The 23,454-nt window shown below is 41.3% G+C and overlaps 1 protein-coding gene across 3 annotated transcripts in view; it reads left to right on the plus strand.

The window, feature by feature from the left end:
- Positions 1–23,454, plus strand: part of hibch (3-hydroxyisobutyryl-CoA hydrolase) — a 48,215-nt gene that overhangs the window by 11,074 nt on the left and 13,687 nt on the right. For all 3 annotated transcript variants that reach the window (XM_034186880.1, XM_034186878.1, XM_034186879.1), the window contains 4 exons: positions 2,414–2,498; positions 2,583–2,663; positions 2,789–2,841; positions 15,138–15,216. In XM_034186880.1, the coding sequence (XP_034042771.1) occupies positions 2,414–2,498; positions 2,583–2,663; positions 2,789–2,841; positions 15,138–15,216 (298 nt within the window). The remainder of the gene's footprint in view (positions 1–2,413; positions 2,499–2,582; positions 2,664–2,788; positions 2,842–15,137; positions 15,217–23,454) is intronic.

A 23,454-nucleotide genomic window follows, 5' to 3' on the forward strand; every position in this document is an offset into this window, starting at 1 on the left:
AAACAAAATTCTCTGGTCTGATGAGACAAAGATTGAACTCTTTGGTGTCATGTTTGGAGGAAACCAGGCACCATCCCTACAGTGAAGCATAGTGGTGGCAGCATCATGCTGTGGGGATGTTTTTCAGCAGCAGGAACTGGGAGACTAGTCAGGATTGAGGGAAAGATGAATGCAGCCATGTACAGAGACATCCTGGATGAAAACCTGCTCCAGAGCGCTCTTGACCTCAGACTGGGGCGATGGTTCATCTTTCAGTAGGACAATGACCCTAAGCACACAGCCAGGATATCAAAGGAGTGTCTTCAGGACAACTCTGTGAATGTCCTTGAGTGGCCCAGCCAGAGCCCAGACCTGAATCTGATTGAACATCTCTGGATTCTAAAAAAAATGTAATACCACCTGTTGCAAAAGATCTTTAAGGTTTTTTCCCATCTTTAGGAAGCATGCAATTAAATCAGCTTGCTTTTCTGAGTTATGCTGTTAGTTTTATCTGAACCAAATCTGAGTTGCTAATTGTGATGCAAAGTTGAGTCAAGTTAACCTCCGCTTCTGTGTGAACTCAAAGACTTACTGAGGAGAACAAGTCAACACAACTGTCAGGCCTGAAGTTCAGAATTGTAATTTCTTATTTTCTGACAGAAATGTAATTCCTTGCTTTTAAATTCGGAGAAGATGTTGTGTGTTGGGGGGCTTGGCTGGACACTGTTTTGCGGTTTTTGTGTTTGTTTTCCTTCCCAGGTGGTTTGGGGCTGATCTCTGGGGAGAATGTGTTGCAGAAGAGTCTCTCACCTCTGTCACGGTGATCTGCTGCACCTGTTGCACTCACGTGCGATTCTCTAATCGGGACGATTTACGACACCTGTGACATTCGCGTGCAGTTCTAAGGACTCTCAGCTGGTACCAATGAAGAGATGAAGAACTGCATTTAAGCCAGCAGTGATCTGGGCTTAGGGGCCGGAGAATACGACCGTGTGACGATCATTTGAGGACGCTGAGGGCCGCTCCAGAAGCTGACATTGCGCCTGTGAAGGAGGACGAGGGTGAGAGGCAAGCGCTGTCAGCACACGTCAGAGGTGATTATCCTTAAAAGCTTATCCGTGAATATAATGTTGCGTTGTTGCGCAGCTAAATTTAAGTATTGAAGAGAATTGCTCGTTTGCTCCTCGCGGCTGTGGCGTGCGGATTGATAATCCTCCACAAGCTGTGAGCAGCTGTTCTTTTGAATTAAGCCTGAAATCAGTCCTGAACGTGTTGCTGATAAGAGTGCCTCTAAATAGTGTTTCTTGATATAAGTACTGAATAACCTCACCTCTGTTCCTCCTTCACAGAGTACAGTCTTGGGAAAAGCCACCTGGGGGGTGTCGGCGGAACTCCTGAGTCCAGAACGTTCGGGCTCTGATCCGTTGAGGCGCTGGGAGAGCGCGCCGCCTCTTCACCCCACCAGACTCATTTATTTTGTATTTTGTGTACAGCACAGTGGGAAGAAAATAAATTTTTCTTTTGGAACTGCTTCTGGTTATTTAGTGCTGGGTTCAGTCAGACACTGGACCGCTTCTCAACCTGCGTCCAGACCATAACAGAAGACTGAAATAATGGTCCTTGGTCCAGACAGACACGGCATCAGTTTGACCAGCTAATGCTTAACTTAAACCCGTGCGTCATACATCACACTGACAACGTGAGGAACCTTGGGGTGATGTTTGATCCTCATTGTCCTTTGACCGACACATCACAGAAATCACAAGGACTGCTTTCTTCCACCTTTGTAACATCGCAAAGATTCGTCCCATCCTGTCAGTCAACTTCAGAGGCTCTAACCCATGCATTTGTCTCTTCTAGAATGGATTATTGCAGTCCTATTGTCTGACTTACCGCAGTCCAACAGTAGGGGTCGTCAATTCGCTCAAAGTGCTGCTGCCAGAATTTTGACAAAAAAACATAAAGACATGTCCACAAAAGTTGCTAATCACATTTTTTTAATTCACAACTGTAAATTGTGCTTGTGAAGAGAAATTACTGTCCTTATGTCCGTCTGTACGGCAAAACCTTCCACATCCTAAAACTCAAGAACTGTAAAGCTCTCAAAAATCAAAATTTTTATAAATTAATATTCAAAGATCTGCTTGCCAAAAAATAAAAAAAAATATATCATGCATTTCTGGCATTTTAAAATGCCCTTTTTTTAAACTGAATTTTTGGTTTAAAGTAGTAAATGTACCAGAAGCCCTGAAATGTTCACATTGCCCTCTAGATGGCAACAAAAGCTGCTTAAATGTGCAGCAAAGTTTTGGCTGTTCATTCATTTGAGAAATTAACTTTTGGTAAAAATATGATTGCTGACAGCCAAAAATCAACTTACAGCTGTGTCCCTGCCCTTATAGGCAACTTGTATGTGTGTTTTTAATGATTTTAGGAATGGGAGGAAGATAATGAGACGTGCATTGTCATGATAAAAGGCGTGGGAGGAAAGGCTTTTTGTGCTGGTGGAGACATCAGAGGTGAGCGGCTGAGGTCTGAGTAGATTTCCCATTCAGTGATTTGACTGGGGGAACGTTGTGCTTCATTTATTTGTGTTCTCACAGCGGTCACAGAAGCGGGGAAGGTTGGAGGCTCTCTTGCTCAGGACTTTTTCCGTGAGGAATACATCCTGAATAACGCTATAGGTACCGACAACACGCACACCTGATACATCACTTCTATATCACTGATATAGTGTCACTTTTGTACATTGCACTGGATTTTTAATTTAGGTTTTTCCATCTTAATTTGACACATTTTATACTTTAAGGAACCTGCAAGAAACCATTTATTGCTCTTATTGATGGAATAACAATGGGAGGGGTGAGTACACTTGTTTAGTTCCTTATTATTATTATTATAATATTTCTCTCTCTGCATATATATATATATATATATATACATATATATATATATATGTGTGTGTGTGTGTGTATAAATTGGTACATTTCTAAGTCATCAAGACATGTCAGCCAAGTATAGGTTATATCGTATTATGTCACGGCTTAAAAGGTCCTCGTCATTTGATTGGTAGATTGTATGTCAGGTGACATTCATTATTTGTTCCATTGTATGAGTGATGTCATGTACTGTGCATTTTATTTCTCTTTACTGTGCATTTTAGTCCTATCATGCATTTTTGTGTTATATGTTTCACTGTGTTGAATGCTTCCATTAGCTTTTCGTAAAAATGTTTCCATGATACAAGGAAGCTAAATCCAACATCCCTGATGGCTGTAGGACTTCTTTTCGTGTTAAATTGAGGGAAGCAGGTATGTGTTTCCACACAGGTGTTAAGCTAAACTTAGCGGCCTGTGAATTGCCTGTAGGCTGGAATGGACTGATGGTTGGACACAGAGCCTACTCTGCTTTGGATTTCCTCTTCCTCAAAGAAACATCTTTATAAGTTAAACAAAAATAAAGAAAATCAAGACTGATCTATTTAGGTGTCATATAAAACAAATTATGAATGTTTTCTGTTTGTGCAATGGAAAGAAAATATTCATGAAAATATTCTTTACTCTGCACATTCATTATTTGTTTTACTATATGACACCTAAATATATCAGTCATTTGAAATGTTACTTAAAGTTAGAAAGGCGTTTCTTCTCGGAGCATGGAGCCGACCACACCAGCAGACCACAGAACAATCTGTGTGTCCACTCAAACACATCGCTATGCTTAGCTTAGCATCTGCATGGTAAGAAGAAAGTCTGCTTTCCTCAATCCAATGAAAAACCACTTCTGCGCCTGCTCAAGATATCCTTGTAAACACTGCAGGTACTCGTGTCGATAATTCTTACCACTGCACTTATAAATATTCATTATTTGTATTTTGTTTTGAGCTTGTGATACTTTTCATGCAGCATCTTTATGCTTTGTGTTGGAGTAGATATTTGTACATTTTGGAGCCCCTAAATCCTTGTTTCACCACTTTACCCCTTGATAGGTTTGCTGCAATGCCACTAGGTGTCAGTAGAAAATGATTTCTATTGTCACCTGCTGCCGCTGGCAAGGTGGCTCAAGATTGGATGAAATATGAAGTGACAAAGCACGTTGCTTGCTTCTGTTTTTTTGTTTTTTTTTGCCTCCAGATGTCAGATACAGCTGATGCTTGAATATCTACTTTTGTCCCTCAACAAATGATGTCACTGAGCAGGTTTTACAAACACAGTTATCAGGGATCACTTTAATGTCCAAAGACTGTCATTGATTTCCTCTGATCAGAGTGAGTTTTAGATCAGTTTGGGTTTTTTTTTAGCTCCTGTGCTGCAAATTTCATTCAGACTTTCTGTCTGAGCAGCATCAAGGTCATCTGTTACATGTGGTGTGTGTCTGTGTGTGTGTTAGTGTCATATGATTGGTTGACTGTGTGTTTTGTACAGGAAACACTTCATAACGTAGTTTCCGTCACAAAAAAGCTGGAGGATGGTATGATTGCTTGGTTGGTTATAAATATGCTCCGTCAGCTGCCGGGACAGCTTTAGATTCTAAATTAATTAATAAGCAACTGTGGCCTTAATGGCCAGCGGGACTTGATAAATCACATGCAATCAAAAGGCCTGTTTTAAATGTACCTGCTTGAACAAACCCGGAAAACGTCTCACTGCACCCGCATTTCTTTGTAAACTAACATATCAAAGCAGATTATTATGTGAAAAGATTCTATGATGAGAGAAATAAATCAGAACTAACAGATTCATTGGTCCCTACCGGAATCTATCAGAACCCAAAGATACAGAGCTGAATCTGCAGTACCTTTTGTAGTACCAGTGACGGTGTGATTGCACATGACACACTCTGCTGTTGGTGGAAACAAACCATGCTGCTGGGTTTGTCTTAAGACTGCATGAGAAATGACCACAGAGGATTGAAATGATCTGGTTGCTAGAGACCAAACAAACCTCCGCTGTGCACAGTTGTCCTAGCGGAGCGAGCTGACGATAGAGCAGACAGTTAAAACGTGATTTGGCAGCTGGAAGGGATGAGATCTCTGTGCTCAGTTTGCACACAGATCCTGAGTTCATTTTTATTATCCACCTCGTCAGGCTGAAACATTTTAACTGTATCTGTCTTATTGTCAGTCTCTATGTCCAGTAGGGCTGCAACTGATTAATTTTGCAATCGACTAATCTGTTGATTTTTATTATTATATCTGTTGAATAGATTGATAAAGGATAATAGTTTATTATCCTTTATTTAATTTACCAGTAAATCATAAACATAAATCATACACTCAACAAAAATATAAACACAACACTTTTGCTTTTGCTCCCATTTTGTATGAGATGAACTCAAAGATCTAAAACTTTTTCCACATACACAATATCACCATTTCCCTCAAATATTGTTCACAAACCAGTCTAAATCTGTGATAGTGAGCACTTCTCCTTTGCTGAGATAATCCATCCCACCTCACAGGTGTGCCATATCAAGATGCTGATTAGACACCATGATTAGTGCACAGGTGTGCCTTAGACTGCCCACAATAAAAGGCCACTCTGAAAGGTGCAGTTTTATCACACAGCACAATGCCACAGATGTCACAAGATTTGAGGGAGCGTGCAATTGGCATGCTGACAGCAGGAATGTCAACCAGAGCTGTTGCTCGTGTATTGAATGTTCGTTTCTCTACCATAAGTCGTCTCCAAAGGCGTTTCAGAGAATTTGGCAGTACATCCAACCAGCCTCACAACCACAGACCACGTATAACCACACCAGCCCAGGACCTCCACATCCAGCATGTTCACCTCCAAGATCGTCTGAGACCAGCCACTCGGACAGCTGCTGAAACAATCGGTTTGCATAACCGACTTGAGTGGGCAAATGCTCACATTCGCTGGCGTTTGGCACGTTGGAGAGGTGTTCTCTTCACGGATGAATCCCGGTTCACACTGTTCAGGGCAGATGGCAGACAGCGTGTGTGGCGTCGTGTGGGTGAGCGGTTTTCTGATGTCAGTGTTGTGGATCGAGTGGCCCATGGTGGCGGTGGGGTTATGGTATGGGCAGGCGTCTGTTATGGATGAAGAACACAGGTGCATTTTATTGATGGCATTTTGAATGCACAGAGATACCGTGAGAAGATCCTGAGGCCCATTGTTGTGCCATACATCCAAGAACATCACCTCATGTTGCAGCAGGATAATGCACGGCCCCATGTTGCAAGGATCTGTACACAATTCTTGGAAGCTGAAAATGTCCCAGTTCTTGCATGGCCGGCATACTCACCGGACATGTCACCCATTGAGCATGTTTGGGATGCTCTGGACCGGCGTATATGACAGCGTGTACCAGTTCCTGCCAATATCCAGCAACTTCACACAGCCATTGAAGAGGAGTGGACCAACATTCCACAGGCCACAATTGGCAACCTGATCAACTCTATGTGAAGGAGATGTGTTGCACTGCATGAGGCAAATGGTGGTCACACCAGATACTGACTGGTATCCCCCCCAATAAAACAAAACTGCACCTTTCAGAGTGGCCTTTTATTGTGGGCAGTCTAAGGCACACCTGTGCACTAATCATGGTGTCTAATCAGCATCTTGATATGGCACACCTGTGAGGTGGGATGGATTATCTCAGCAAAGGAGAAGTGCTCACGATCACAGATTTAGACTGGTTTGTGAACAATATTTGAGGGAAATGGTGATATTGTGTATGTGGAAAAAGTTTTAGATCTTTGAGTTCATCTCATACAAAATGGGAGCAAAACCAAAAGTGTTGCGTTTATATTTTTGTTGAGTGTACCTAGAACTTTCAGTCTTGTATCTAAATACTTTGTCATAAAAATATTTATTTTACAAATAAATAAATAAAAAATCCCAACACTATAAAGGCTACAAAGTGGCAAAAAATTAAAAAGATGTTCATTGGAGTAAAAGAAAAATTTATGCAGATTTTCTTCTTCTGAGACACAAAGACGGAACATTCTAACACATCATTGTTATTTAATCTGATTATTTCCCTGTTTGGTCCAGAAGATGATGAAGAATATAGTACTGTTTTTGAAAGCCCAAGATGACATCCTCAAATATATTTTATCCAAAACCCTAAAATGTTCGGTTTACTGTCAGAAACCAGTAGGGCTGTGATGATGTCATCACTGTGCCCTGGTAGTGGAATTGAAGTTTATGTTGAAATGTCCTCTTTTTTTTTTTTTTTTTTTTTTATAAGATTATTGTGCAAGAAACAGGAGGTGTTCCAGGACAATGACTAGCTTTGTGAAGGTTAATACAGAATTCTGCTGTGACAGTTTTTATGCTGCAGATCAATCAATCAACTTTTTTCTTATATAGCGCCAGATCACAGCAAACAGTTGCCCCAAGGCGCTCCATATTGCAAGGCAAGGCCATACAATAACCATGAAAAACCCCAACGGTCAAAACGACCCCCTATGAGCAAGCACTTGGCCACAGTGGGAAGGAAAAACTCCCTTTTAACAGGAAGAAACCTCCAGCAGAACCAGGCTCAGGGAGGGGCAGTCTTCTGCTGAGACTGGTTGGGGCTGAGGGAAAGAACCAGGAAAAAGACATGCCGAGAAGGGGGGCAGAGATCGATCACTAATGATTAAATGCAGAGTGATGCATACGGACCAAAAAAAAGAAAGAAACAGTGCATCATGGGAACCCCCCCACAGTCTACATCTAAAGCAACATAACCAAGGGATGGTCCAGGGTCACCCGATCCAGCCCTAACTATAAGCCTTAGCGAAAAGGAAAGTTTTAAGCCTAATCTTAAAAGTAGAGAGGGTATCTGTCTCCCTGATCTGAATTGGGAGCTGGTTCCACAGGAGAGGAGCCTGAAAGCTAAACGCTCTGCCTCCCATTCTACTCTTACAAACCCTAGGAACTACAAGTAAGCCCGCAGTCTGAGAGCGAAGCGCTCTAATGGGGTAATATGGTACTACGAGGTCCCTAAGATAGGATGGGACCTGATTATTCAAAACCTTATAAGTAAGAAGAAGAATTTTAAATTCTATTCTAGAATTAACAGGAAGCCAATGAAGAGAGGCCAACACGGGTGAGATATGCTCTCTCCTGCTAGTCCCCGTCAGTACTCTAGCTGCAGCATTCTGAACCAACTGAAGGCTTTTTAGGGAACTTTTAGGACAACGTGATAATAATGAATTACAATAGTCCAGCCTAGAGGAAATAAATGCATGAATTAGTTTTTCAGCATCACTCTGAGACAAGACCTTTCTGATTTTAGAGATATTGCGTAAATGCAAAAAGGCAGTCCTACATATTTGTTTAATATGCGCTTTGAATGACATATCCTGATCAAAAATAACTCCAAGATTTCTCACAGTATTACTAGAGATCAGGGAAATGCCATCCAGAGTAACGATCTGGTTAGACACCATGCTTCTAAGATTTGTGGGGCCAAGTACAATAACTTCAGTTTTATCTGAGTTTAAAAGCAGGAAATTAGAGGTCATCCATGTCTTTATGTCTGTAAGACAATCCTGCAGTTTAGCTAATTGGTGTGTATCCTCTGGCTTCATGGATAGATAAAGCTGGGTATCATCTGCGTAACAATGAAAATTTAAGCAATACCGTCTAATAATACTGCCCAAGGGAAGCATGTATAAAGTGAATAAAATTGGTCCTAGCACAGAACCTTGTGGAACTCCATAATTAACTTTAGTCTGTGAAGAAGATTCCCCATTTACATGAACAAACTGTAATCTATTAGACAAATATGATTCAAACCACCGCAGCGCAGTGCCTTTAATACCTATGACATGCTCTAATCTCTGTAATAAAATTTTATGGTCAACAGTATCAAAAGCAGCACTGAGGTCCAACAGAACAAGCACAGAGATAAGTCCACTGTCCGAAGCCATAAGAAGATCATTTGTAACCTTCACTAATGCTGTTTCTGTACTATGATGAATTCTAAAACCTGACTGAAACTCTTCAAATAGACCATTCCTCTGCAGGTGATCAGTTAGCTGTTTTACAACTACCCTCTCAAGAATCTTTGAGAGAAAAGGAAGGTTGGAGATTGGCCTATAATTAGCTAAGATAGCTGGGTCAAGTGATGGCTTTTTAAGTAATGGTTTAATTGCTGCCACTTTAAAGGCCTGTGGTACATAACCAACTAACAAAGATAGATTGATCATATTTAAGATTGAAGCATTAAATAATGGTAGGACTTCCTTGAGCAGCCTGGCAGGAATGGGGTCTAATAAGCATGTTGATGGTTTGGATGAAGTAACTAATGAAAATAACTCAGACAGAACAATCGGAGAGAAAGAGTCTAACCAAATACCGGCATCACTGAAAGCAGCCAAAGATAACGATACATCTTTGGGATGGTTATGAGTAATTTTTTCTCTAATAGTCAAAATTTTGTTAGCAAAGAAAGTCATGAAGTCATCACTAGTTAAAGTTAATGGAATACTCAGCTCAATAGAGCTCTGACTCTTTGTCAGCCTGGCTACAGTGCTGAAAAGAAACCTGGGGTTGTTCTTATTTTCTTCAATTAGTGATGAGTAGAAAGATGTCCTAGCTTCACGGAGGGCTTTCTTATAGAGCAACAAACTCTTTTTCCAGGCTAAGTGAAGATCTTCTAAATTAGTGAGACGCCATTTCCTCTCCAACTTACGGGTTATCTGCTTTAAGCTACGAGTTTGTGAGTTATACCACGGAGTCAGACACTTCTGATTTAAAGCTCTCTTTTTCAGAGGAGCTACAGCATCCAAAGTTGTCTTCAATGAGGATGTAAAACTATTGACGAGATACTCTAGCTCCCTTACAGAGTTTAGGTAGCTACTCTGCTCTGTGTTGGTATATGACATTAGAGAACATAAAGAAGGAATCATATCCTTAAACCTAGGATATCGTCGACTGGACGCCTGCTGGAACACTACGAACAAGGACAGGACACAACAACCTTCTGGAAAGTTCTCTGTCTGATGTCTGCTCAATGATGGTCTTGAACCAGGAACCTTCTGCACTGGAAACAGTTTGTAATCATTATAGCGTGTACCCTTTTGAATGACAGATTCTTTAATGTCACATTGCCACCAAGCACCATATAAGCAGATGTTGGCAGATGCCTCTGTGTGGAGTGGAAACATGCAAACGTGAACAGGAACACGTTTATCGCTTGTGCTATTGTGATATTTACAGTCTAGCGCTGTTAGTTTACACTGGAGGAGGATGTGGAGGGCCGCTGAAAGTGTTAGCCAGCCCTCATTAGGATGTGTGGTTTACTGGATGTGAACCAAACATTGATGGAACAAGAGGATGGAAAACCACTGACCTCTTAAAACAAAGAATTCCTGGTGGGTTCCTTTGCAAATCTTAGGCTGTGCTTTTCACACATACTGGAATCTTGCAACCCCAACGTGAAAGTGTCCATTTAGGTTTTTCTATATGAATTTAGAGAAATCTGTAAGAGTTTAAGAAGCACCAGTGACTAATTGCAGCTGAAAGAATGTGCAACATCTGTTTAAAAGTACTTCAGTGTATATGACAGTGTAGAACTCTTGTGCTCAGTACTCACTGTCACAAGAAACTGTGCACAAGCTCTGGATTCATCAGGCTGTAAATGCGTCTTGTGGCGAATAGCAGCAGTGTAAATTTAGTCAGTTCTAGAACTGACATTCTGAGCAACCTACTCCCCATCCGTTACTGCGGTACGTGCTATAAGTAGGCGAGCGACTGGTGGACACAGTACAGACTTATCACACCACCACCATCTTACCTGTCCTTCAGGGTTCTAGCTAAGACCATTTTAATGGGGTTTTATACCTCTAAAATGTTATTGGCAAGCCCTATTTTAACTCATTTTGAGTGGTTTTAGATGCATTGAAAGCAAGAATAATGGAGAAAAAAAAGACATTTTTGTTGTAGTACGTATTTGTAACGTCAAAGTTCTTTTTTGCTTGTTTCTATCAAAGTCTAAGTTAATAATATAAATTAGTTACTACATGAAATTAAACTGTTTGTGCTTCATTGAGTGTATTTTATTGTATACACAAGTCGTATTGTTACACAAGTCTGAACATCCCCACACATCTCCTCATTCTCCTCCTCTCTTCGTTTCCATTTTATCTTTTCCCCACCAAAGTAGTCCTCAAGCTACTGTTGTGCCATGACAAAGAACCTTCTGCAGAATTTCAAATCCAAATAAACAAACACAAGTCCTCAGTTGTCACTCCCGTGCATGTGTGAATGTAGACGATAATTGCCAAAACGTGCTTTCTTGTAGTTTAACCTTTCACAAAATGTTTAGATAAGCTTAATGTGACTCGATACGTTGGGGCGAACATGTGTCGCTTTGGGGAAGGCTAGAGGTTACACTATCCCACAATTTCACATCCGGATCTCGTAGCAATTCGAGACATTCTCAGTGCTTTGTGATGCGACAGATTTCCATGAATGCGTAAGAGATCAGTTTTTAAATCAAATCAAATCAATTTTATTTATATAGCGCCAAATCACAACAAACAGTCGCCCCAAGGCGCTTTATATTGTAAGGCAAAAGCCATACAATAATTACAGAAAAACCCCAACGGTCAAAACGACCCCCTATGAGCAAGCACTTGGCGACAGTGGGAAGGAAAACTCCCTTTTAACAGGAAGAAACCTCCAGCAGAACCAGGCTAACCTATAAGGATAAAGCTATCAATCTGTCAATCCTTTCCGTGTCCGGGCCGGGTGAAGTTTCCCGGTTTAACCTATAAGGTTGTCCATGCACTGGCGCCTTTTTATATGGCCGACCTGATGAAACCCTACGTGCCGGCCCGGGCTTTGCAGTCGTGGGATGCGGGACTATTATGTGTTCCCAGGGTGTAGAAGTCGGCTGGTCAAAGCTTTTTCTTATTGTGCACCTACTCTCTGGAACAGTTTTCCTGCGTCCGTGAGACAGTCTGAGTCCATGGACATTTTTAAATTAAGACTTAAAACATATTATTCTCTTTCATAGGAATAGTTTTTTATTTTTCTTATCTGTTCTTTTACTTGTGTTTTTTTAATTATATATTTGATTTTTGGGGGGGGGTTTTTTCTATTTCTGTTTTTACTCAGTTTAAATTTTACTTTGAACTATTCTATGTGCGGCGCCTTGAGGTGACTTTTGTTGTGACTTGGCACTTTTATAATCTGATGACATTGAAATTGAAATCCCGGAAGGGATTTCCACGTACCTCATCACGAAGTCATGTTTGTTATTTTTTGGGAATATCCACACTGGTTGGCACAGCAAGTTTGAACCCGAGAGCCGGGCACAAATTTGCAGTACCTGCTGGAGCCTCCCTTCATAGCTAGAACCCTGCTGCCCTTAGACTCTGGTGTTTCCCGATGATGCATGCGTACATACCCACATGTGGTGTAACAAAAATTGCTGTTGTAAAAGAAGATTTAAGTTTTTGATCTATATTTGTGCAAGGCCACAGCTGTGCAGACACCACTACAGTTTTGATGATTGTCCACTATCTTCTTTGAGTTTTCTCAGGAAGGTCTTTGCTTGGAAATGTCCAGCTGCATCATGAGATAGCGTAGTGTCGTCCGTTTGCACACAATAGAGGTAGGAGGTCATTGATGTACCGGTGGAATACTGCCAAATGCCTACTGAGCATCCTGATTCCTTACTATGGACTGTGAGATGCTGCTTTATGCTGACGATATGGTAAACCAGTCTGAGTATTTGAATGTAGCCCTGGTATGTGGGAACTCGTGCAAAAGGCAGTGCAGTCATATGAAGTGATTGATAATGTGTCAGTGTGCACTTTTTCTAATTCTAGGCATTTAAACTGTGAGAGTTTGTGTGTGTGTGTGTGTGTGTGTGTGTGTGTGTGAGTGACCTGCCAACAGCATGCCTTGAATCTGGAGGTTTTTTTTGGATGCGTCAGTGCTGCTTTCACATGGGAGTTGTACTTTGACAATCAGAGCAGATCTGGAGACAGTGAGCACGTCATCTCTCAGACTTTTCCATATATAGAACTCTCCTGTTCTTAACTGCTGCACACACTAGACAGCTCGCACATGGTTTCTGTCAGCATCACTGTCCTCCGACAGGAGCGCATCAGCTGAGCTCACGTTATTTCCACACCCCTTCATCAGCTGAACACGATGGAGCAGAAAAAGATAAAACGTGTGATAGTAAGCAGCACAAATTATTCAACAAACATTGTCGCTTCGGGCTTTTCTCACGGGACGTTGAACTCCAGTGACTGCACCATATGGTGTCAAACACTCAGCTGTCTCTCACAACCCTGAATGCACATTAACACGCTTGTTTGACTTTTCTTTAAAAAATGAAACCACTAATCTTGTTGTTACTTTTGCTCTGATGAATTGTCGCTCCGACAAATTAATTGCACTGTTTGTCTTTGGAAGGATAAGAGCTGCACAGAAAGAATAAGCAAACAAGATGACTGCGTCACAGCATCTACAGTGGGATTAACTCGCTGTGGTCATTTCCCCAGAAACCACCAGGGGCTATTTATGTGCATGTGAGCGTTCTCCAGTGGAGAGTTACAGCTGGAAAAAAGGTTTTTCTCATAGTCAGCGAGCTTCCAAAGCAGAAGTTACCCGGTTCAAGACCACCTCTGCCCTTCCTCCATGCAATGCAGAGTTACATCAGGAAGTGCATCAAGGTTAAAGTCATTGTAGGTTTAAACATTCTTGGCTCCATTGTCATGGAGACTCACAACCAGCACACGAGATATTGCACAACAGATAAGTGTAAGAATCATCAGTTGATGATACAAGCACCGAATTTGGTATAAATGCTTCCAAAAAGTCCATTCCTTCAAAAAGGCTGTTAGCCACATTAATGCTGAAGTCCTTGTTTCCTCTGTTCAACAATCCGTTCTGGAAGTTTCCAGTCTTCGAGCAAAATGAACTCCATCACAGACAATCTCTTTGTGTTCTACACTTACCTAGTTTAGCCCACAAGCCAGTGCATTCAACTGGGGGTGTGGCCATCACCATGCACAAGCAGTGACTTGGACCCGTACTCTACTGCTAAACCCTTACACCCTAAACGCTATCGCACGTTCTGCTACACACACATTTGACAACATACAGGTAGACTTATTAAAACACATACAGTCCACCTAAAAAGCATGAAAATATTGCCTGAAGTTAATTTCAAATCCCCCCCCCAGTCCACAGTATAATATTCAATGGGTACAACATTGAAATAAACCAAGATTGTGCAAATATATGATTGAAAAATGCATACTTCCGGGTGTCATCTTGGAAAAATGGCCGCCATCATGTAAATTCAAGTGTCTAACGGCTTCTCTGCAAAAAAGTACACCAAGAAGTACAACTGTGCCAAATTTGGTGCTTGTATCACAAAATGAAAGATTCTTATGAGGTTTGCATTTATCTGCTGTACTAATTAAATCCATTTTCATTTTTCTGACACTGGATATCAGCGATGTTGTTTGTTTTATTTTTAATGTAAATCTTTTCTCTACTAAACTTCACCTTGAAGTTGTCTGAGTTGTCCTTCATTCTTGAATTGTCTTGATGGTAGTTCAGTAACAGAGGAGCGTGACAGCTCACTCTTCTTGAACCATGTGTTTTGGACAGAGGCCGCTTTGAGAAATAAGAAATTGATTCAGAATACATACTTTTGACATTTACAAATTACTTTTTTGTGTGCAACAAGTACGTAGTTCAAAACCCCAAAAACATTCTGTTTGCAGTGATGTAAAACTGAGAACCAGCAGATGTTCATTTTCAGAAGGTGGAACCAGAGGATGTTCTGCTTGTTGTTTTTCTTTTCTTACAGTGACTAAATTAGTAGGATGTTTGATTATGATGACTTTTGATCAAGATAATAATCAAATAATATTTTCAACACTTACATGTAAGGTGTTGATGAAGTAGGTGGTATTTCCATGGTAACTTCATAGCACGTCACTCACACCTACACATAAGACCCAGAGTGTGACGGAAACATCAGTGAGTTAATGCAGCTCAGTGACCTTCAGCTCCCATAAATTAATCACACACTCCATTACACAGTTCAAAGGTCAGTTTGGGTTTGGGTTTTCCCCCCCCCCCCCCTTTTTTCAGATATGCATTTGGTAATGTTTTCTCTGTGTGCATGTACATGTACATGATGGTGTTCTTCTCCACCACCTGTAGGGCGTTGGCCTGTCAGTTCACGGACAGTTTCGAGTGGCCACTGAGAAGACGTTGTTTGCCATGCCGGAGACTGCTATCGGTAAGACTGCCTGCTGCACTGGCCTCTAGAGTCTGCAGTGCTGATCCTCAGTTCAATTAATTTATTTGCATAGCAACAAATCACAGCATAAGTCACCCCAAGGTGCCTCACAAGGGAAAGGTCCGACCTTACCAACCTCCCTGAACAAGCACATATACAACAGTGGTCGGGAAAAACTCCCTCAAGTGTTTTGTTTTGTTTTCTTTTTTTAAAGGAAGAAACCTCAAGCAGACCAGACTCTAAGGGGGCACTAACTGCTTAGGCCACTCTAACAATAACAAGAATCAGCTGAACAAAATGCAACAAAGAATTGTCCAGCATGCATTCATTCATTTTCTATACCCACTTACTCTAATTAAGGGTCGGGGGGGGGGGGGGGTCTGGAGCCTATCCAAACATTGACAAACATGCAAAACAGATATAAGCATACCTGTAGTAAAGTCCCCATGATAAAGTTCAGTGGGCATTGTGACCCACAGTTCATCACAAGTGAAAGTTTAGTCAGACATTTCGGGCCAGACAAAACAGTCTGCCAGGTGGACACTTTAATCTTTTGCAACCATCAGTGACGGCTTAATCAACAGCACCTCGAAACAGAGATGGAGCAAAACTCAATCAGCCGCAACTAACAGAGTAATAAACAGGATACTAAAAAGATGACATGCAGCTGATCGGCCTTTGCCTCACTAACAGTCCCAGAATTTAGCTTCCACCCCCTCCCACCGCCTCAAAGAGAAAAAAAACAAAAACCATTCTACACAAACTGTAGCTTTTTATTTCATGTTTGATATCTCATATCAGAATGTTTAGATCTCATGTCTGCTATTTCATCTTGACTGAAAACATGTCCTGTATATAAGCTATGCATAGCTAACAACATAGCAAGAGGCTAACAAACATAAGACTTAGCCTAATTAGCATTAGGTGCTCTCATTACATACATAATATCGAGGGGTGGAACTCTCTAGGTGCCTTTCAGTTCAATTCACTTACATTCAGAGTTCCGCGATTCACTGATAAAATCGATTATAACCTCGTAACAATGCATGCATGCACACAGGCTATGCTGCACTAATGCACTTTGTACTTGTATCAGAATAATTAAAACGGGAATGTGAAATGTGATAATGGTGAATCTTTGTTGCACTGCTGATTTGCTGACATTAAAACTTGCAGAAATCATGGCACGCGACATTGATTCTCAACAAAACCTTAAAATCTGACCTCACACGGGCAGGAAGCCAGTGGAGGGGGGTAAAATTGGGTTAATATGACCAAACCTCCTTCTCCTGGTCAGAAGTGTAGTAGCAGCATTTTCAACCATTTCAATTTGAATGAAAAATAACTGTTTTTTCAGTGAGAACTGTGAGTCAGTTATTGACATCCTTGATTACAGTGGTTCTGTTCCCAACTGATGATAGGTGATTTGTAGCTGGCACCAAGGTTTAAATAACTGTGAACAGCACTGGTTTGAGAAGTCGTGTCATATTGGTGGAAGTGTCACGGGGAGTCTAGTTTGTTAACAATGCAGGAGCAGAGGTTTGAAATGGAAGCCCAGTTATAACTAAGCACAGATACACTACACAAAGGGACATAAAAGGGATGAGGAGGCATAAAAGAAGAAGGAAATGCAGGAATTAGTCATTTCCCTCCCAAGTCATCTTTGCTTGCACTCACTGTGTCATTCCTACCAGAGTAGTCTGTCTGCTTGGTTGGCTAGGCTCTGTTTATCCCAGCTCCAAATAGCTTTTACTGTTAATGGTGTTTGAAGCCCTTCTGGGCTGGAACATTGTGCATGGATTGTAAAATATTTGTCAGGAGAAGGTGATTGATGGGGAGAACAGTGCACATTCCAGCAACCCCTGCCCATAGACACCAAGGGGCAAGGCAGGTTTTTGTCCACAACCACCACAGTTGCACTGTTGCTGATACCCAAGTCCTAGGTACTTTACTGGGACCTACTAGGAACTTGAGGGTAAGCATTGCTACAGAAGCAAGAAAACATCACCTAGGAGGAAGATACACTGCAGACTAAGTTTTGCAGTGTATCTTCCTCCCAGGTCCTAAGTTTTCACTGGGAGTTAACTGATGGCTTTTTTTTCCCAGTTGTTCAATATTTGCCTGTGTGGCAGAAATCTATGTCATGGCACATATGTGGATCAAAGTAGTGTTTTATGTAAGTAAATTTATTAAAAATAATAGAAGGAATTAAAAACACTCACAGGTGGAGTCCCACCTCACCGAGACCTCGACTGTTCTGGTTGACCAAGGAACTGACTGATTGGGCCCAAAATGCAGAGAGCAATGACAGGTTACATAGGAAGTGACAAGATTTATTTACACAGTGAAAATGATGATTGTACAAGGGAGCAGATAAATGTGCATGATTAATGATGGCCAGAAGGAAAGTCGAAGGAGGTGCTGAGGAACCACGGCACTGGAGGACTAGGACACAAAGGAGGTGGAGTACAACCAGTTGCAGACTGCAAGGAATCAGAGGGTTAGACGGTGAGAGGAAGAATACAAAAAAAAAAAAAAAATCCACAAAGTAGTGATGTGATCATTCACTGCAGAGGAGGAGAAAAACTCAGTCTACAAAAATATCCACTTAATCTTGGCTTGTAAAGAAAAAATGAGGTAAATAAACTGAATTCAAAGGAAATAGCTAAACCTGAAAAACAGCTTTTTAACGTAACAGGAAACAAAAACATAGAGTTCAAAATGGCCCAGTGTTGTAGTGTACTGTGAGATGTGCCACTGACATCTCAGTCAGCGAACAAAACTCATCAAGGTTAAATGTTACCAACTGTGGGCGCATCTGCTGACAAGAAAGAGTTCATATCAACAAAATATCTTCTACTTTTCTACTGATTAAACAGAGAGCAGTAACCTGTTAGTTTTCTATCACACCTGTCTTCCTAGCGTGAAAAGTCAGCGGTGTTTATGAGAATGTTGACTGTGGAGTGGAATGACTGCAGAACACTTCACTTTATATTTTACAGTGTCGCTGTCTCACTGACACGCTCACCAGAGCCGGAGTGAGCAATAAATAATATCTGTTGCATCACGTAGAAGTGGAGAGAAGGGACCTTAAAGCTGCACAGCCTCTGGGTTTGTTTGTTTTAAGATTTAAGTCATAAAAAGAATTTTCTTTGGCACCACTATAATTTTATTCCTCAGCATATGGGATGCAGATTTGTATGCTACAAGATTATTTAATTGCAAAAGAGGAAGAAATGTTGAAGTGTTGGTATAAGAGGAAATTAACTCGTAAATTTCATCCTGTGGTTTGTGCTAAGAGCACATTTTTCACATGCTGGTACACTTTAAAGAGGTTTTGTGGCTTGGAATTTTGTCCTTTTCCAACTTGACCATGAGTTGTCGAATCAACACTTGATCTGGTGGTGTGCAGGGCAAAAGATGTCCACTGTGATCTTCCCCCCATGTTGTTTCCCGTCTTTTACTGTGTCACATCCCGTAAGGCCTCCTTTACACACATGGAGATCATTGGGTGACCATTGAGTGATCAATGTCAGGAAGGTTGTGGTTTGCTGGTTACACAGTGGGTTTGAGACCAGAGAGTCCTCAGTTCAAACCCCTGTCTGGCTGGAAAATCACACTGTATACTCCAAAAATGGCTCTTTGGATGAACTCAATTCAGTTATGACCTGGATTTCCATATAATAAATATATGTAGTTCCAGCTAAATTAAATTATCTTGCATGGATGCACTTTATTTGAGTGGGACTACATATACTCAACAAAAATATAAACGCAACACTTTTGGTTTTGCTCCCATTTTGTATGAGATGAACTCAAAGATCTAAAACTTTTTCCACATACACAATATCACCATTTCCGTCAAATATTGTTCACAAACCAGTCTAAATCTGTGATAGTGAGCACTTCTCCTTTGCTGAGATAATCCATCCCACCTCACAGGTGTGCCATATCAAGATGCTGATTAGACACCATGATTAGTGCACAGGTGTGCCTTAGACTGTCCACAATAAAAGGCCACTCTGAAAGGTGCAGTTTTGTTTTATTGGGGGGGGGATACCAGTCAGTATCTGGTGTGACCACCATTTGCCTCATGCAGTGCAACACATCTCCTTCGCATCATCCGTGAAGAGAACACCTCTCCAACGTGCCAAATGCCAGCGAATGTGAGCATTTGCCCACTCAAGTCGGTTATGACGACAAACTGGAGCCAGGTCGAGACCCCGATGAGGACGACGAGCATGCAGATGAGCTTCCCTGAGATGGTTTCTGACAGTTTGTGCAGAAATTCTTTGGTTATGCAAACCGATTGTTTCAGCAGCTGTCCGAGTGGCTGGTCTCAGATGATCTTGGAGGTGAACATGCTGGATGTGGAGGTCCTGGGCTGGTGTGGTTACACGTGGTCTGCGATTGTGAGGCTGGTTGGATGTACTGCCAAATTCTCTGAAACGGCTTTGGAGACGACTTATGGTAGAGAAATGAACATTCAATACACGAGCAACAGCTCTGGTTGACATTCCTGCTGTCAGCATGCCAATTGCACGCTCCCTCAAATCTTGCGACATCTGTGGCATTGTGCTGTGTGATAAAACTGCACCTTTCAGAGTGGCCTTTTATTGTGGGCAGTCTAAGGCACACCTGTGCACTAATCATGGTGTCTAATCAGCATCTTGATATGGCACACCTGCGAGGTGGGATGGATTATCTCAGCAAAGGAGAAGTGCTCACTATCACAGATTTAGACTGGTTTGTGAACAATATTTGAGGGAAATGGTGATATTGTGTATGTGGAAAAAGTTTTAGATCTTTGAGTTCATCTCATACAAAATGGGAGCAAAACCAAAAGTGTTGCGTTTATATTTTTGTTGAGTGTATATTTATTACAACCCCTGGCAATAATTATGGAATCACCGGCTTCGGAGGATGTTCATTCAGTTGTTTAATTTTGTAGAAAAAAGCAGATCACAGACATGACACAAAACTAAAGTCATTTCAAATGGCAACTTCCTGGCTTTACACTATAAACACTATAAGAAATCAGGAAAAATAATTGTGGCAGTCAGTAACGGTTACTTTTTTAGACCAAGCAGAGGGAAAAAAATATGGACTCACTCAATTCTGAGGAATAAATTATGGAATCACCCTGTAAATTTTCATCCCCAAAACTAACACCTGCATCAAATCAGATCTGCTCGTTAGTCTGCATCTAAAAAGGAGTGATCACACCTTGGAGAGCTGTTGCACCAAGTGGACTGACATGAATCATGGCTCCAACACGAGACATGTCAATTGAAACAAAGGAGAGGATTATCAAACTCTTAAAAGAGGGTAAATCATCACGCAAAAGATGTTGGTTGTTCACAGTCAGCTGTGTCTAAACTCTAGACCAAATACAAACATGGGAAGGTTGTTAAAGGCAAACATACTGGTAGACCAAGGAAGACATCAAAGCGTCAAGACAGAAAACTTAAAGCAATATGTCTCAAAATCGAAAATGCACAACAAAACAAATGAGGAAGGAATGGGAGGAAACTGGAGTCAACGTCTGTGACCGAACTGTAAGAAACCGCCTAAAGGAAATGGGATTTACATACAGAAAAGCTAAACGAAAGCCATCATTAACACCTAAACAGAAAAAAAAAAGGTTACAATGGGCTAAGGAAAAGCAATCGTGGACTGTGGATGACTGGATGAAAGTCATATTCAGTGATGAATCTCGAATCTGCATTGGGCAAGGTGATGATGCTGGAACTTTTGTTTGGTGCCATTCCAGTGAGATTTATAAAGATGACTGCCTGAAGAGAACATGTAAATTTCCACAGTCATTGATGATATGGGGCTGCATGTCAGTTAAAGGCACTGGGGAGATGGCTGTCATTACATCATCAATAAATGCACAAGTTTACGTTGATATTTTGGACACTTTTCTTATCCCATCAATTGAAAGGATGTTTGGGGATGATGAAATCATTTTTCAAGATGATAATGCATCTTGCCATAGAGCCAAAACTGTGAAAACATTCCTTGCAAAAAGACACATAGGGTCAATGTCATGGCCTGCAAATAGTCCGGATCTTAATCCAATTGAAAATCTTTGGTGGAAGTTGAAGAAAATGGTCCATGACAAGGCTCCAACCTGCAAAGCTGATCTGGCAACAGCAATCAGAGAAAGTTGGAGCCAGATTGATGAAGAGTACTGTTTGTCACTCATTAAGTCCATGCCTCAGAGACTGCAAGCTATTATAAAAGCCAGAGGTGGTGCAACAAAATACTAGTGATGTGTTGGAGCATTCTTTTGTTTTTCATGATTCCATAATTTTTTTCCTCAGAATTGAGTGATTCCATATTTTTTTTTCCCTCTGCTTGGTCTAAAAAAGTAACCGTTACTGACTGCCACAATTTTTTTTCCTGATTTCTTATAGTGTTTCTTAAAGCCAGAAAGTTGCCATTTGAAATGACTTTAGTTTTGTGTCTTGTCTGTGAGCTGGTTTTTTTCTACAAAACTAAACAACTGAATGAACATCCTCCGAGGCCGATGATTCTATAATTTTTGCCAGGGATTGTAGATGCAAGTCCTGCTCATAATTGAATTGAGTTAATCCAATGCACCTGTTTTTTGAGTGTCGTGAGCGCCTTGCATGGCAGCACTCTGACATCGTTGTGTGAGTGAATGCAAGACATCACTGTAAAGCGCTTTGAGCTGCTGATTATAGATGCAAAAGCACAACATAAATGCAGTCCATTTACCATCAAAAATTCGCACAATCTCTTAATGATCTAAAGCCTCGAAAAAGCCATTTCTGTATAAATGTTTGGGAGATTCATTTGTGCTCATTGTATGATTATAAAATGCAGTTTTTGGAGCCTGATGCAGTGACCTTTGAGACTTTACCGAGCACTTGTGGGACAAATATGGATCACAGAGATCGCTGAGAGATCCGGTGTGACCAGGATGAATCACTGGGAGATCGATGAGATTAAGCGTTTATTGCGAGATCATTGAGAGATTGTTTTGGACTGCGTCAAACCTTTGAGGAGGCTGTGGAGATCATTGGAAGACAATTGAGAGATCTTGGTGATCGCTGGGTGCTGATTGAGAGATTGTTGAGCGATCTGGCCACTTTTTCGTCTCTCAGCGATCCCCACCCTGTGTACCGGGGGTTTAACCATGTAGCACATTAACCACCACAACATGATGCATTCCTCTTCTATGGGACACCGTCTTTAAATGTCTTCCTCACCAATGCCATTGTCGTTCCTCAAGTCACAATTTTTTTGCATACATGTTACGAAACACCATGAGGTGACTGTGCATGTGCTCGGAGTAGCAGGAAGTAAGGGGGGGGGGTCAGTCATTCCCAGCCATAGGGCCCCAGCAGTGCTGTGGTGGAGTTGGAGGAGGTCTCACAGAGTGGGACTACAGTGCAGCACCCACCGTGTCATAAACACGTCATATGACTGCTTGATACTGGAAACCAGTTGAGTCGACTGGTTGATTAATTTGTACATTTATATTGACTGTACATTTATTTTATAGATGCACTGATCCATTTTGGTTTATGCCTCATATTCACATGTGGTTCTGTTAAGACTATGGAGGTAACCTGCACACTAGGAGTGTTTTTGGTTCAGTGTCTTGTGGACAACACAAGTGGCCAAAATGGACTCCCCCCCAACAACCTTCATTTGACCATCATTATAGAGACTATGACCAAGTGGGGTTCTTTATGACCCCATTGAGTTTACTTTGGAGTACTTCTATATAAATGATTGTTTTGGGGTTCTTCATATTCATTTCACTCTCTGATATATTTGTCCATCATCCTTTTCATCCTCACTCTGGGCATCAAGAATCAGTGTCGACGCTTGTGCAGCTGTAAGTCTCACTATTCCAGGTCTGTTGGCTTCTCTGAAAAACAGTAAAATATAATGATTAGAGTTGGAAAATTACAAAAACATCTGAAGCTATAATGTCGAAAATCTCATAGATCTTCCTGAGGTCATAAGTGACCCCAGGAAGCACAAGTTTGGGTTATACTCGCCACACGGATCGGTCGATCCTTGCAAAATTCTATGAACAAATACAGGACAGTTAGATTGACAAATTCATGGCAGGAAACTTTTTTCTGATTAAAATTAGAAAAGTGGTGCACAAAAATATATGCCTGCGGTCATAAATGACCCCACTCGGTTGCTTGAGGGTTAATGAGCAACCTGTTGCACCGTGCGAGTCAAATT

The sequence above is a fragment of the Thalassophryne amazonica genome, chromosome 14 (assembly GCF_902500255.1).
Source record: "Thalassophryne amazonica chromosome 14, fThaAma1.1, whole genome shotgun sequence".
In the NCBI taxonomy this organism is placed as follows: Eukaryota; Metazoa; Chordata; class Actinopteri; order Batrachoidiformes; family Batrachoididae; genus Thalassophryne; species Thalassophryne amazonica.